The sequence below is a fragment of the Apis laboriosa genome, unplaced genomic scaffold (assembly GCF_014066325.1).
Source record: "Apis laboriosa isolate Shangri-la unplaced genomic scaffold, ASM1406632v1 scaffold4_cov146, whole genome shotgun sequence".
Classification (NCBI taxonomy): Eukaryota; Metazoa; Arthropoda; class Insecta; order Hymenoptera; family Apidae; genus Apis; species Apis laboriosa.
Window position 1 is genome coordinate 1,392,882 of NW_025223501.1, and position 14,873 is coordinate 1,407,754.

At 30.6% G+C, this 14,873-nt stretch overlaps 1 protein-coding gene across 1 annotated transcript; it reads left to right on the forward strand.

Annotated features, from left to right (window-relative positions):
* The first annotated feature begins 5,927 nt into the window (after nucleotides 1-5,927).
* Nucleotides 5,928-14,354, forward strand: LOC122717219 (venom allergen 5-like). Its single transcript, XM_043941064.1, has 7 exons — nucleotides 5,928-6,024; nucleotides 10,858-10,979; nucleotides 11,111-11,192; nucleotides 12,053-12,189; nucleotides 12,691-12,791; nucleotides 13,972-14,066; nucleotides 14,241-14,354. Exons 1-7 carry the CDS (start codon nucleotides 5,928-5,930, stop codon nucleotides 14,279-14,281), a joined length of 675 nt encoding a protein of 224 aa, XP_043796999.1. The 3' UTR covers nucleotides 14,282-14,354.
* The last annotated feature ends 519 nt before the right edge of the window (nucleotides 14,355-14,873 follow it).

Sequence of the window (14,873 nt, forward strand, 5' to 3'; positions counted from 1 at the left end):
TATATATATATATAATATGAGAATATAATATAACAAAGCCAAAATACAAGGGAAAAATATTTTGAATTCGATGTATTGATCGTATTTTAATAATAACATTGTAACATATAAATAAATCTAATAAGTTTTTTTAATTAGAATAAATTCTATAACGAGTAAATTATTAAATCATTAGTCGAATATATATATATATGTATTTTTAAGTGAAAAAAGAAAAATATAAAAATTGTACACGCATTGTTCTTATCCGTTTCCTTTCACTCGAGATAAGATAAAAATAAAATTTCAGACGGATCGGGCTTAACGAGCGGCCCAGTGTAATTTGGAAATCGGGTTGAATTCTCCCAGTTGGAGTTTCAATTATTAGGAAGGTAATTAAGGAACACCGATTAATCTCTGGTGGAGAGAAACAGTGATTCGAATTAACGAGTCTTTCAATTAAACATTAAGGGGAGTGCTGATTATTAACAGGCTAATTTAACGACTCTTGATTAACGCCTGTCCAATTAACGTGCCTAATTAACGAACATTTGACGAGGTGAAATTAGGACGTTGGTTTAACGTCCAAGGCTCAATGTCAATGATAATGTCTCAAGAATGGAAATTCATAACTGTTTATACATTTTTTATTATGGCTAAGGTTTATTGGAATATTGGATCCCAAGGATATTCTTTAAAAGATTAAATTCTGGAAAGATTGAAAATTATTGAAAATAAGTTTTATTCTTCAAAGAGTGCATTTTTAATTTTCAAACGGGAATAATATCTTTCTCCATTTTTGCTTGAAGAGGTAAGACTTTGGAACAATTTTGGAAATAATAATATTCATGAAAAAAATTAATTACAAAAGTTTTATTTATGTAAATCTCTTATAGTGTAATGCCAATGCTAATTTAAAAATCGTTGTTTTAAAAGTTTTATTGTTTGCTCGATTAAAAAGAATAGATCGAAATGGTAGCAGTAGTAAAAAAGAAAAAAATTGGATAAAATAACGTGAACAGTGTGAAGAACGAAAATAAAAGAAAAATACGTAAATGTCGAAGATGTAAAACGTTATTTGTTGTAAAAGTCGTAGAAATTTATTTTTGAATAAAAAAAGCGAGATCAATTTCTCGCTTTACTCTCCCTGAAAAACCGACTTTAAATCCGATACGAAGTGGATGGACATGGTATTCTTCATTAACTCGAGGAAAATGAGAATTTTTCGATACGACGAAAAATGGCTATGGGATATGAAACAGATAAATATTGCAAATTTCATAATAAGAATTTTATTCTTGAATATATATAAAAGAGATAAGATTGAATTCCTGAAAATTTTCACTCCCTTTTAAATTATGTTCTTCTAATGAAAAGTCAGAATTTCGATGGAAAATTTCTCAGAATTTAGAATTCTTGGGAAAATTTCGAGCGCCATTATATTCGTCGACTTCCGCTGATACAAAATTTCTGGCAATAAAATTCTACTTTCCTCGTATTCGTTTTTACATAATTTTATTATTCAATTAATTGGATCCAGATATAATCCATTTCATTTATTATTGCTTTAACGTAGAATTTAATAACGAAACGTAGAATTTAATAAAAAGACACCTCGTTCGAAGAATATTCGAAATCACGAGTTCAGAAAAATTGAAATTGAAATTTCAATAAATTGAAATTGTTCGAAATTGAAAGGAGAAAAAAAAGGGAGGGGAAGGAACGTCATCACGTTTTTACCATTTCTCGAATAATTTGATATTTTCCAATACAATTTCAAACTTAAACGCCTTTCTTTCCTTAATTCGAATTAAAACATCATTTTTATTTCCGTTGTTTCTTCATTAATCTCCAAAATTTTTTTCCACATCTCACAAAACTCGAAAAAAGAAAACAAAATTTAATCGACAAAGAGCACGCACAAGAAGCGTGCGAGAAAAAGAAAAAGAAGAAAAAAAAGAAAAAGAAAAAGTTGAATTGAAATTGGCGGGGATGCAATTAAGAAAAATCGATCCGACACTTATTCGAAGAGGGGAGTCGAGTGAGCGATTCCTTTGGATCAGCTTTCTCCTCCCTTTGATCGTTGCCATCGGGCAAGACGACTTCTTTGATTGAAACAAGGACAAGTGGTCCGCGAAAACTCGTTATAACACGTGAAACCGCATTTAACTATCAGATATTTTTAGAATATCTGATCGATAACCTGATTGCGATACCTCGAAACCAATTGACGATTCCTTCCTTCCATACTCGTCCCGTTCGAGGCTTGCCTCGAAACTTGAAGGAGAGGAGTTAAAAAAGAGTCGCGATAATTGGATATTTCGTGTTGTGAAATTTGTGAAAAATATTTCACACGAAATTGTATTAAATTTCGATTGTCACGAAATTATGAACGAGTCAAAAGTTTCGGTTTAAGGAGGAGTACGATCTTGAGGGAAATTGAATAGAGAAGGTTTGTAAGAAAATATAATGAAAGATTGAGAAATATTTCTTGTTTATTTATTTGGATTAGCAGATGGATAAAGGAAATATTTATTTTTCATTTCATTGGAAAGGTAACTAACAAGATGAAGATCGAAGATGATTGTGCTTCATCTTTCATTTCTTATCTTCTCTTTAAGGAGCCCGTATAATCGATATTATTGGCAATAATATCGTAAAGGTATAATACAATCTTCATTATATAGTTTTATTTTTAGATTCTTATTGATATTGACGATATTATTGGTATTATTGACACTTATCTGTATTGGCAATATTATTGATCGTAAACAGAAGGAGAATAAATCAGGTTGTTTAATTAATGATGAACGTAAAAAAAAAAGAAGAAGAAAAAAGAAAAATAGAAAAAGAAGCGAGAGAAGAAGTTTAAAAATTTTATTATTTAAATTTTCGTTCAATTAAAAACGTTGAATTATCCACTCATCCCAATATTATCTTCCATCAGAATATTATTCGTACGTACTCAGTCGATAATGCAAATTTATACGAATTCAATTCATTCCGAATTTCATCTCCTCGCGAAAATAAAAAATTAATTTAAAATCATTCAACCATCATAAGTAAATATAATAAATCTATAATGATATAATAAATCATTCTCATTAATTGAAAATTTGAAAAATATATTCACGAATGATGCGTGAGTTTTTTAAAATCTCTTCGAAATCTGTAGAAAAATTAAAAGTAAAATGAAACTCCCCAAAAAAAAAAAAAAAAAAAGAAAAAAGGATAGGAAAAAGTATTCTTGGAGGTAAAAGTTGAGAAAGAAAATGAAATTGTTCGCAGTTATATATAGGAAACTCGGAGGGAGTGCGGAGTAGAGGGGCGAGGCATCGGCGGGAAATAAATCGAAGTAGACAAGGCGAAACGCAGGGCACGTTTCGCGTGGAGAAAATTTTCTCGGTGGGGCGCAAAGTGGCGGAGGAATTTGCATTCCAAAGTGCACGCGGCCCTGGCGCGGCGTGCATTCGCGAGCAGCAGACGCTTTTCGCACGTTCGCCAACAGATAAATCATTTCGGGCTAACTTTCGGTTTAACAAACTGCTCAGGCTACCTCACGTTCAGCGTTTAAAACGTGTCTTGTTTCTCTCGACTATTTTTTTCTTTTCTTTTCTTTTCTTTTTTTCTCTCTCTCTTTCTCTCTCTCTCTCTCTCTCTACAAACCACCATCGTCACACTGTTGTGTCTTAATGATAATTTTAATCTTCCGTTTTATCTTTTTTTTTTTTTTTTCATCATAGATGAAAAGATTTTTAGGTTAATTATTTTAATCCGATTTGAAAAATTCGTTAATTCGAGTGTTTCGAAATTTTTCGTAATAAAGAATTGTTCTCAAAAAAAGTGATTCTCGAAAAGTAGATCGAGATTCATTCGTTTGGAATTAATTAAAAATTTCTTTTCGTTTTCGTGTGATCTTTTTAAGCAAGAAAAGAGGAGACTGTGAACTTGTTCTTGGTCTCCAAATAAATCGTGGATTCGATTGGATTTTAAGAAAGAAAGAAAAAAGAAAAGTACGTGAATTAAAGTATGGAGGTGAAAATTATAATAATAATAATAATACTCGGAATACTTAATAATTTATTCGAGATTCTGACTGATCTGTTGATCACCAAATACATTCTTTGAAAATGCTATTGTTGTTTTAAGAAATCTGCATTTAATCGATGTTTAAAATCGTTTCAAATTATCGAAATATTTATTCCATTTTCCAATTAACTGTTAGGCCAATAATTAATTATCTAATCATCTCAATGGGAAACCGATAATCGAAAATCGATACGTGTCGTTAAAATTTCACGAAAGGTCCGATTTTATACGTGAAAATAATTGCTCGAGTAATTTTACAAGTTGCAAAGACACTGAAGTTTTAATCCTTTTTTTTGTTCGTTTGTATTTTTTTAACCTTTATGTAAATTGCAAAATTATTTTTATATCTCGTGAAAACATTATTTGGTGTAAATTATTAAACCAAATTTTATGAAATCGAGAAAGATAAAGATTTTTTTCTTGATAAAATTTTTTTTTTTTTGCAGATAGTTAACTAAAATTAACGAATAGCAAAAAAAGAATTTTGCGTTTATATTTCGGTAGACACATTAACACAAGCAAAGTTTAATCACGTACAATTAGTAAGGTTCGAAATAATCGCACCTTTTGTAAGGAGATACAGCATCTCTCGGGAAACTTGGAACTTCTCCGTCTTAACTAGTTGGGATATCATCCACAATCTGCATTTGTGGAAAGTGTTATTAATCTTGTAATACACTACCAGCACATTAATTATCGAGATATGCATTCCACGAGGTGACGTTTTAATTTGTTAAAAAGCCAACAAGCAAGGAAAGTTGGTAGGAAACATGGGGAATTTCCATGTACAAGCTTTCAACTAGGGAACTTTTGTACGTCGAAAATTTATTTGAAACGTCGCGTTATTTTTTTTAACTCTTAGAGATTAAACTTAGATGCCTCGTAATTGAATATTTTCCACAATAATAGAAATTCTCTTTGCGAATAATCGAAGATTATAAACGTGGAAAGTTCAAAAGGCTTTTATCTTAATCTAAACCTAACCTAAACATCAGATTGACCCTTGACCGACGCAAACGTAACTCAAACCTTTAATTAACTCAAGTTTAACCCGGATCGAATCAAACCTTGACTGAGAACTAACATGAACACGTAATCTTAGCTTAACTGAAACTTAATAAAAACGTAAATCGAATCTTGATTTAATAAAAGTAAAACTTAAGCTTGAACGTAACCGAATTCTGATTCAAATTTATCACCAATTGGATTCAAACTTAATTAAAGTCAATATCAATATACTTAATGTCCCAAATTTAATATTAACTTATCTCAATAGTTATACATATTTTTAACAAACCCATTCTAAAAAGTTACTTACTAATCGTATCGATATAATGCGATAATTATTAAAAATATTTATCAAATATATATTATTGTACAAAATTAATTATTTTATAAAATTAATTAAATTATAAACAAAATATCAATGTAAAATTATTCGTATACAAACTTAATTAATTTAAAAAATATATCTAAATATATCTAAAGTTACCAGATATGGGGGAAAATATCTAGATCTGATAATTCCTATAAAATTCACTAGGATATCATTCGCTGACGACAAAAAATTCTCCCTTGGTGACTTTGAAACTCGTCACCCCGATTCCATCCAATCATTGAATTCCCCACCAGGGGAAACAGGAACAATTACACGTTCCAAACTATGGGACAGATGGAGAATATAAAGGCCAACGCGCGGCCCTGCTCGCCTGTCAGTTCGTCCGATTCCTACGACGGGTTCCCACTTGCGAATCGATCTGTTTTATCGACCGATCTGGAACCATCGTCCAATAATCTTTCTCCTATGTGAAAGATTTTTCCGACCAAGAAATTCCGTTCGTCGCGAGAAAATCGAGAAAATGGCGCGGGAGGGAACAATTCGACTGACATTGATTTTCATCTTCGTTTCAACCGCTTCGGCGGATGTTAATTCCTGCATTGGCAAGGCTTTGCTGAGTAAGTAAGAATCACAATTGATTCTAATGCTTCTAATAAAGATTCTAATTCGAATGAATTGTAATCACGATAACCAATTTATAAATTATTATTTTCGATAATATCAACGAAATTAATAATATATAATAATTAATAATAATTATAAAAATTATATAATAATAATTAATAAGATTTAGGAAATGAGCAAAATTGGAAATTAGTAATCAAGTTATTAAAAAAAAAGTAATCGATTGACAATTCGAATGGAAAATTACAAAAGTTCAAAAATTTAAAAAAAGAGAAGAAAATTGGAAAAATTCGTACAATTATAATAAATGTAGAATAACAAATTAGGAGAATTTCGAGATAAAGAAAAGAGAATGAGAGTCGCCAATCATCGAGGAGGAAAATTGCAAATCTTCTTTCTGAACAATCTTCGTTCTTCGTTAGAGAATAAACCGTGAAACGATTCGAAAGGTTCGAAGAATTTTCTCACTGCGATCGTTTGCCTCGATCTCAGCATCGTTGCGCATGAAAATTTACTGCTTTTCGTCACCGTTGAATTCGTCTGGCTCGGTCGAAAGCTCGTTTAACTATAGAGAATTTACAATTCGAATAATCTGTCCACGATCCGTGCCGTGGATTTTCCAACCCCTTCGTCGAATCTTTTACACAACAAGGTTAAATGAAAACGAGAACGACTAATCACGATCGCGCGTTTAAACTTGGAGAAATAATCCTTCCTCTAACCTAGATCGGTTTATGGATCATCTGATCGTAAAAAATGAACGAAAATCGCATCGACGTAATTGATAAGCCCGTTTCGAGGCGAGGAATTATCTTTATTGCAAATAAACGAAATCTATGATCGCGGCGTGATTATTGTAAAAAAAATTATTAAAAAATTTAAAATTAAATTATTAATTTCAATCTAATAAAATAAAATTAATTGAAATTATCAAAAAAAAAAAAAAAAAGTGAAACAGTTGTTGTAAAGATAAGAAATATATCTTTTGCTTTTTTTGCAATAAAATTGCAGGCCAATGAAAATTACACACGCGATGTAATTAAAAGTTGTACACGAAATATTTCGAGCAATGGGAATGGAAACTATAAAAAGAAACGTACAACGTGTTATAATTTCCTATACCTTTGTATCGTTTGCAATTAAGATAATTCCTTATCTGAAATTAATTTCAATGATAAAAATGTATGTATGTACGTATATATGTATCCTTTATCTGAACGTTCGTTTTCGAAATAACCAACTTTCCCCTTCTTTCGATCCTCCCTCCCCTCCTCCCTTAAACTTTTTATCTCTCTCGTTCCCTTTCCCAATTGTTCCGTCCCTTCGGTGTTTTTAAACCGGTTATCAATGCATTGGGATCCTCCAATTACCGAAGAAGAATGGAGAAGAAGAAGAAGAAGAAGTGGTTTCGTTTGTCCCGAGTGCAACACTCGCCCCTCCCCCCTCCCTCCTCCCTGTTGAATAACAGTTTCTCGAAGCGGCAATTAGTCAAGTTCGTTCAACGATCGCGTATCTCGGTTCCGCTCGTGAATATTCCCGTCTAGAGCGACGAGGAGGAACGGAGAAACTGTGCGGACCGGAATACGAAATTTTACCCGAGATGTGACGGGCCTCTACGACGACCCGTGCCCTGATTTCCTTTCCACCAGTTTTCCGCTCCGACCGGCAACTCCTTCCTACACCTTGGAGTCTTGAATCGTCCCGATTAAAAAACTATTCGATTTCGCCGGAAGAAAGGGGGGGAAGGGGAGGGAAAAGTTTCTGGAACTTTGGCGATTCGCAAAAAAAACTTTTTTTTCCCATTCTTGGGAAATTTATCTTAAGAAGAGAGAGAGAAAGAAAGATAGAGATAGAGAGAGAGAGAGAGAGAGAGAATAATTAGAGAAATTTTTAATGGAAAGAAAGTAAGAAAAAGTAAGGAGAGTAAGTAAATTCGAATGGATTCCTCTAGGGAAATACTTAATTAACGGTGGAAATGTATCTAGGGAATTTGTCATTGTTCCGGGGGGATCGTCTAGGGAAAAGATTTAGCGAAAATAAAAAGGATTTGAGAGAGCAAACAGAAGAAAGAAAAAGAGAGTAATTTATTTTCCATTAATTTATATATATATGTGTGTATCGTAAAATGGAGGAAAAAATCCCTAGAGAAGGGAAATAAAATAGAGAAGGATAGAATTATCGATCGAGATGGTCGAGAATGATCGAGAAAGATGTTCTCGAAGGAATAGAAATAACTGGGGGGAAAACTTTGAATGGAGGTCAGCAGCCAAGGACTATTTATTTAACAAGCTGGCAAGTCCATTCCCGGCGAAATCCATTTAACCAAGTACTACGACAAGAGAATAGAGTTAGCAGCAGGTGTCGGCTGAATCGTTACTACGTAACAGGCCAAGCCTTCCTCATTTCCACTGCAAAAAGAAACCAGTATTCAGTATTGCCAACCGATTCGCTATTTTTTCATCCAACCAATCTAGTAATAACGGCCGAATCTCTTCTTCCTTCGTTTAATGAAAAAAATCGTGACACGGTTGGAAATGGGAATAGAAACAAATATAATTGAATTAACAAAGAAAAGAAAAAAATGTTAAATCAATCAATCAATCGTGGTAAGAAAATTGTAAAAATTGAAATTGATCGCGATCTTTTTCTAAATTTTCGTGTGAAATTTGAATTTGATTAATCAATTTACAGTTTTCCCCTAGGTTTCGTAAAAATAATAACCTGGGAATAAAATTAAACGTTTCGCGTCGCGTTTGCGGTAATTTCAGTTTTCCCAGCAACGAGGGGAACGTGGAAAATTGGAAACAAAGAAAATTATTTTAATTTCCGCGGTAACCTGATGTCGGGTTGTACATGGAAACGTGGCGCGAATTATTCAGAATTTGAATAATTCCACCGTCGTTACGACAAAACCACGAAAGGGGAGGAGGGGAGAATGATAACTCTCGCGACCTGTTAAGAGGCGAAATTGGTCGAATATTTTCGCGATATAAATTTAAAATTTCAGAAATTCGAGCAAAGATCGACGCGAGTCGCTTTTGAATGATGATACAAAACCTAATTACCCTCGATTATTCGACTTAAAAAAGATCTTATTTTACACATCATTGTATCGTTTATTTCGAAAAGAATTATTTAAGGGAGGGGAAGAAAAGAAATAATGGATTGCAGATCGTGAAGGATTGATTTGCAATAATACATTTCTTATTTCAGATGTGATAAAATAAAATAAAAGTAAATTCGACGTGATTAAGCAAATAATTATAAAAGATATTACAATTAATTGGAAAAGAAAGAAATTGATTGTAAACCGTGGAGAAAACGTTTCTCGTTTATGTGTTTAAATTTGGTAGAATAAATTCGTGATTTAAAAGAGATTGTATTGTTTCGAGAGAGGAAAAAAAGAAAAGAAGAAAAGAGGGAACAAAACAGATTTGCAGTGGGGAAAAAATTTTTTTTCCCTCCTCGACTTCCGATGATACATTTGTACCGGAATTATTAATATCGCCGAATAAATTCGATGCAATTAAAAGGACAAGGGATAAAATAAACGTAGAACGGAGAAAAAAGAGTGGAAGAAGAAGAAGCGAAGCAACTTTATTGCTCCGCTTTCGTCCATCTGTGTGCCGGCCTAGCTTCATGAATAATTCATCTCGTATATTATTTACGGGGAGAAAATTGAAATCTATTACATTTCAATACGACTGTGCATCGATTCGACGATAAAAATAGCGTATTCACCCTGTGCGAGCAACCACGAAATTCGATTGCATTCACGAATTAAAGCAGTTGCTACTTAATTACGGGAAATCCGTGCGCTCTACACTGACATTCTACACTGACACCAAGATGGTTGGTCGAATTGTTATTGAAAACGGTACTCTTTGCTCGAAACTCTCGTTTCACGTACGGGCGAAAATGAATAATGGTGATAATAATTCTTCGCAAATTTCACGTGTAAATTTCAAATTTAAATTTTTTCCAAGTATTGAAAATTTCATTGGCCTTTAATTAAATTCGACGATGTTCAATATCCAATATCAAGGATTGAATTTCTTCAAGTTAATCGATAGACGGTAGTGGAAGTTGGTAAAAATATTCCCTAAGATTTTGAGGGAAAATTCGATTGCCAATTCCACGTCTCGTCTCGAGACAGAAATTTGCATTCTTTGCTGCTCGTCGAGGAGCTAAAAGTTATTAAGGAGAGGAATATGGAGGGACAAAAGTTGTCCGTGGAAAAGACAGAGGGAAACGTCGTTAAAGCAGATTCCTTTAGAGAAAGTTTCTGTCAAGTTGGCCAATCGTGGTGACTAAGGAAACGAACGAAAGAAAAGAGAGGGAAAGAAAGAAAGAAAGGAAGAAAGATGGCGACAAATTTTAACGAGTTAAAGTTTCGTGAATTGACGTTGACGTTTATATAAAAAAAAGTATTGAAAGGAATATATTTTGTTACTTGCGAATCACCCTATATAAAATACTTCTTACTATTCTCTGAAGATTTTGCTCGCATTAGATCATCCTTAATTTTCCCTAAAGGCTTGTTAATCTTAAACTTAACTGATGTTCAGAACAATCGAGTTTGAAATTTAGTTAGTATTAAATTTCCTACAAAGATTCACATTCAAAAACTAAAAAAACATTCTGAACTCTTCGATTCTTCGTCTATCTTCGTCGTGTCATTTCAACGTTATATCATTATATTTTTATATCTTGACTTTTTTCAGAAACGAAAATAATTTCAGTCGGAAAATTTATTTCTCATAAGAAATAAAAAAATTCCGAATATAAAGAATTAAATCTTATTGATATAATGGATTTATTTATAGAATCCGACCAAGTATCCTGTCAAGATAAACAACTAATTTTAGATGAGCATAATGATATTAGACAAAAAATAAGTTTTGGAGAGATCCAAGGAATGCCTACTGCTGCCAATATGAGAGAGCTGGTAAGAGATAATTTTCGCTCAATCTTCTCAATATTTACTTAAAAAAAAAAATTTAATATAACTTTTAACTTGTGGCCATTATTTTTATGCAAATTTATCTTCGAAAATAAAATCAGTGATTCTTTTTTCAGACCTGGGACGATGAACTTGCTGATATGGCGCAAAATTGGGCAACTAAATGTGCTGAGATCCGCGATCCTGTCAGACATATTCGTGAGTAGATTTGCGATAATTATTTTAAGAATTATAATCATTGAGAAATCTCTCTTGAATTTGACAAATATCAGTCATTTTGACTAGTAGCGATACAAAATTATTTTAATTTTGAATAAATATATCATTGGTGGGAAAAAATATAATACGAAATAAGAATTTTAAAATAAAATTGTAATAATTTTGATTGGTATGGTAATTCTAGTGTTAATAAAAAAATATTTTCAAAAAATTAGGAATGCGAGAAAATATTGAAAGTTCAGTCAAAGAATGTTTATAGAAAAATGATATTCCCTATATGCTCATAGTTACACGAGTTACTTTCGAGAAGTATTTTCCGTGTGCATCCCTCTGGTGGTGGGTATAGGAAAACTGACACATAAGTTATCTACTTAATATATGTCCCATGACAGATCCTCCAATTTTTCTTCTCTCTTCTGTCTTCTTATGAAACATCTGATATTCAGACGTGTAAAAATATAAATTTTTTCTGTTCAATCGTTATTTAATGTATTCACTATTGATTTTGACATTCTATCCTTATAAAAAATATATATTTCTAAAATGATATTTCTCTATATTTCTATGAAAATTTGAATAATATTGAAAATTTTAAATAGGAGTCTTTTATCATAGAAAATGATGTTCAAGAATATAGATGGCTCTGTTCAGCTCGTAATGTCTGAGTACCATTGATTTATCCAAGAATAGTATATATATATATATAATTTATAAATTAAAATAAATAAATAAACAAATTAGAAATAAAAAATCATCGAGATAAAAGAAAGAACGATTGACTGCTCTTTCGACAAAGAAAAAGATTATAGATCACGATTAATGATGATCGATGTATACAGGGGGATTCTATGTGGAACAAAATATGCTTAAAACAATTTCATCGACGCAATTCAACGATTTGCCAGACTGGCGTCAAGCGATCTACAATTGGTTCAACGAAGTGCAATATAAGGGCGGTATTAGCCATTACAATCAGGTTGATAGATCTTTTTAAATACATTTTCTATCCTTTAAAAAAGAAATTACTGTATTTTATGGTCATCATATTGATTCAATTTCGATTAAAATAATACAAAAAATTAGTCTCTTCTTTTCATATTTTTGTTTTTCATTGAACTTCTTTTTTACCTTTAGAACATCTTCTTTTTATGTTTACACAATTGTTGGTAAAAACTAACAATTTAGATTCTATAATGATGTAATGAAAGATTCTTATTTTTAATCAATAATCACTTTTATCTTTAATAAAGAGAAAATAATTGTTTAATATAATAACTGAAAAAATTAAAAAATTAATAAACTGAATATTCAACTAAAAAAAAATGATGACTGCAATATTATTTAAAAAAATTAATAAAAAACTCTAGCTTTTAATAAAACATAAAAAAATGCATATAAAAAAGCAGTAACTCTGTTATGAAGTATGTTATCCTTTCTTAAAAAATGCAAAGAGATATGAACCAGATTTTTATTTCAGATATTCTGGGCTAATAGTCATTTAATAGGCTGTGGTTATACTTACTATTTTGATGCGGGCCATGGATACATCAAAAATTACGTATGCAATTATGCACCTGGGTGAGAATTTGATCTTTATTTTCAGTCAATTTTTCCATATTCTTCTCTACATTCAAATCTATGTCGCGAATTTTCTTCAAAAAGAATTTTCGCAAAATGATTGTTTTCGAAATTATTAATTAATTAAGATTTTTAGTATTTTGGTAAAAATCAATTTTTAATCGATTTCAGTAGATAGAAGGAAATGGAAAATCTGATGGCCTCAATATTTCTTATAAAAGAGATCGGAGGCTTTCATATGAAATGACATATTGAATCCAACCATAAATTTTGTTGCTTCACATATATTTCCTGTCGATCGCCAACTTATTACCGCCGATAAATTGAATATGCCATCTTTTTTTACTCTAAATAGGCCAATTGGAATCCACAATTTTCGCAAACTTGTGTCTCGATCGAATTTTTAGAAAAATTTCTTCAAAATTCTTTAAATCCTCAAATGATTCTTTCAAATTTTATCAAACCAAATTGTAAGCAATTGAGTTTATTTCTATTTTTCTAATTGTCTAATGTTTAAAAAGAATTGAAAAGAAAGATAACAAGATTAAGAATTTGAAAAATATAATAATTTATCGAAATAGAAAAAAAAGAAATGTAAATATATTTTTTTTCTAAAAACTGTCTCAAATTGTCTCAATTTCGATAATTTATGAAGTTTCAATTGTAAAACTCTAAAACTCTAAAATTCTAAAACTTTATAATTTCATGTAGTTTTAGTTTCATAATTCTCTACAACTTTTCACAATTGCTTATAATTATGTTATCTCTTGTAAATTTATATAGTTTTACATAAATTTCTATTAATTCTAAAAATACCATTAATTTTATAACCTAAAAATCCCTAAAATTCTCTTTAGCTGTTAATAATTAATATTTTCTCACTATCTAGTTATTCTAATAATTATATCTAAATAATCTCGAATGTTTCTAGTAACTTTTCATAATTCTTTTAAAATCTCTAGTAAAAAGTTACAAGTTCTAGTAACTCTATCAATATCCCTAAACAATTTCTATTGATTCTAATTATTTCTTCACAATTCTCTATATCTCTACTAAATATTTTCAAATATTTTTTAATAATTTTAATAGATTTTAATCTTATCTAATTTTAATTTAATTTAATCTAATCGTCTTAAAATCATTTTGTTTATCGTATTCAGATTATATTCTTACATTGTAGCGATAACGTAGACGGTCATCTACCGTATGAGCAAGGCCAACCTGCCTGTAGCAATTACGGGATGACTTCTTCAAGTCGATTTAAAGGCCTTTGTTGTAAGTATCATAATAATGATTCTGTTCATCCATTGGCATCAATTTCTTAAAAAAAAAAAAAAAAAAAAGAATAAATTTATCGTTTTTAAAAAGAAAGAAAAGAAAAGAACACTCCTCTGCAATCTGTAATAAAATTTTTAATCCTGTAATAAATTCATATTCTTTCATTTTCAGCTGCAGGAACCAATAATTATCTGGGAACCCGGTGCAATTAATTGCTGTTTAAATGCTGTTTAAATGAAAACAGAAAAACAAAGTTCACATATTTTTATCAATGATCGATTAAGGCTGATCCATAGATTATATTTATTATCTATTCGATTTGATTTGTTGTTCTAGTCTCTGGAAAATAATCCGTGATTATAAAAACCAAATTTGTTAAAAAATATTTAAATTAGAATATTTATATATTATATAAGGATATATTATGTATATTATATATATATATATATATACATATATTTGCTTGTATAATAAAATGTAGCATCATTCCATATGGCTAACTGTTGCATGTTCATGTTCAGTATGTCTATTTCGTTAACTTGAAATTCGATTATTTCGCTGGCGAATATATAAGACAAAGCTATATAAAAAAAAATTTATTATATTGAAAATATTCGACAATATAATACGTTTTACTGTAATATAATAATAACTATATTACGAATCTTATCATGTAAAATACAATCTTGTAAAATAATAATAATATTAATATCATTCATAGAATATTTAATAAGGTCTCCTGCTACGTATGTATTTTGACTTAAATTTTTAAAGATTATTGAAAAAAAAACTTAACATTTCATA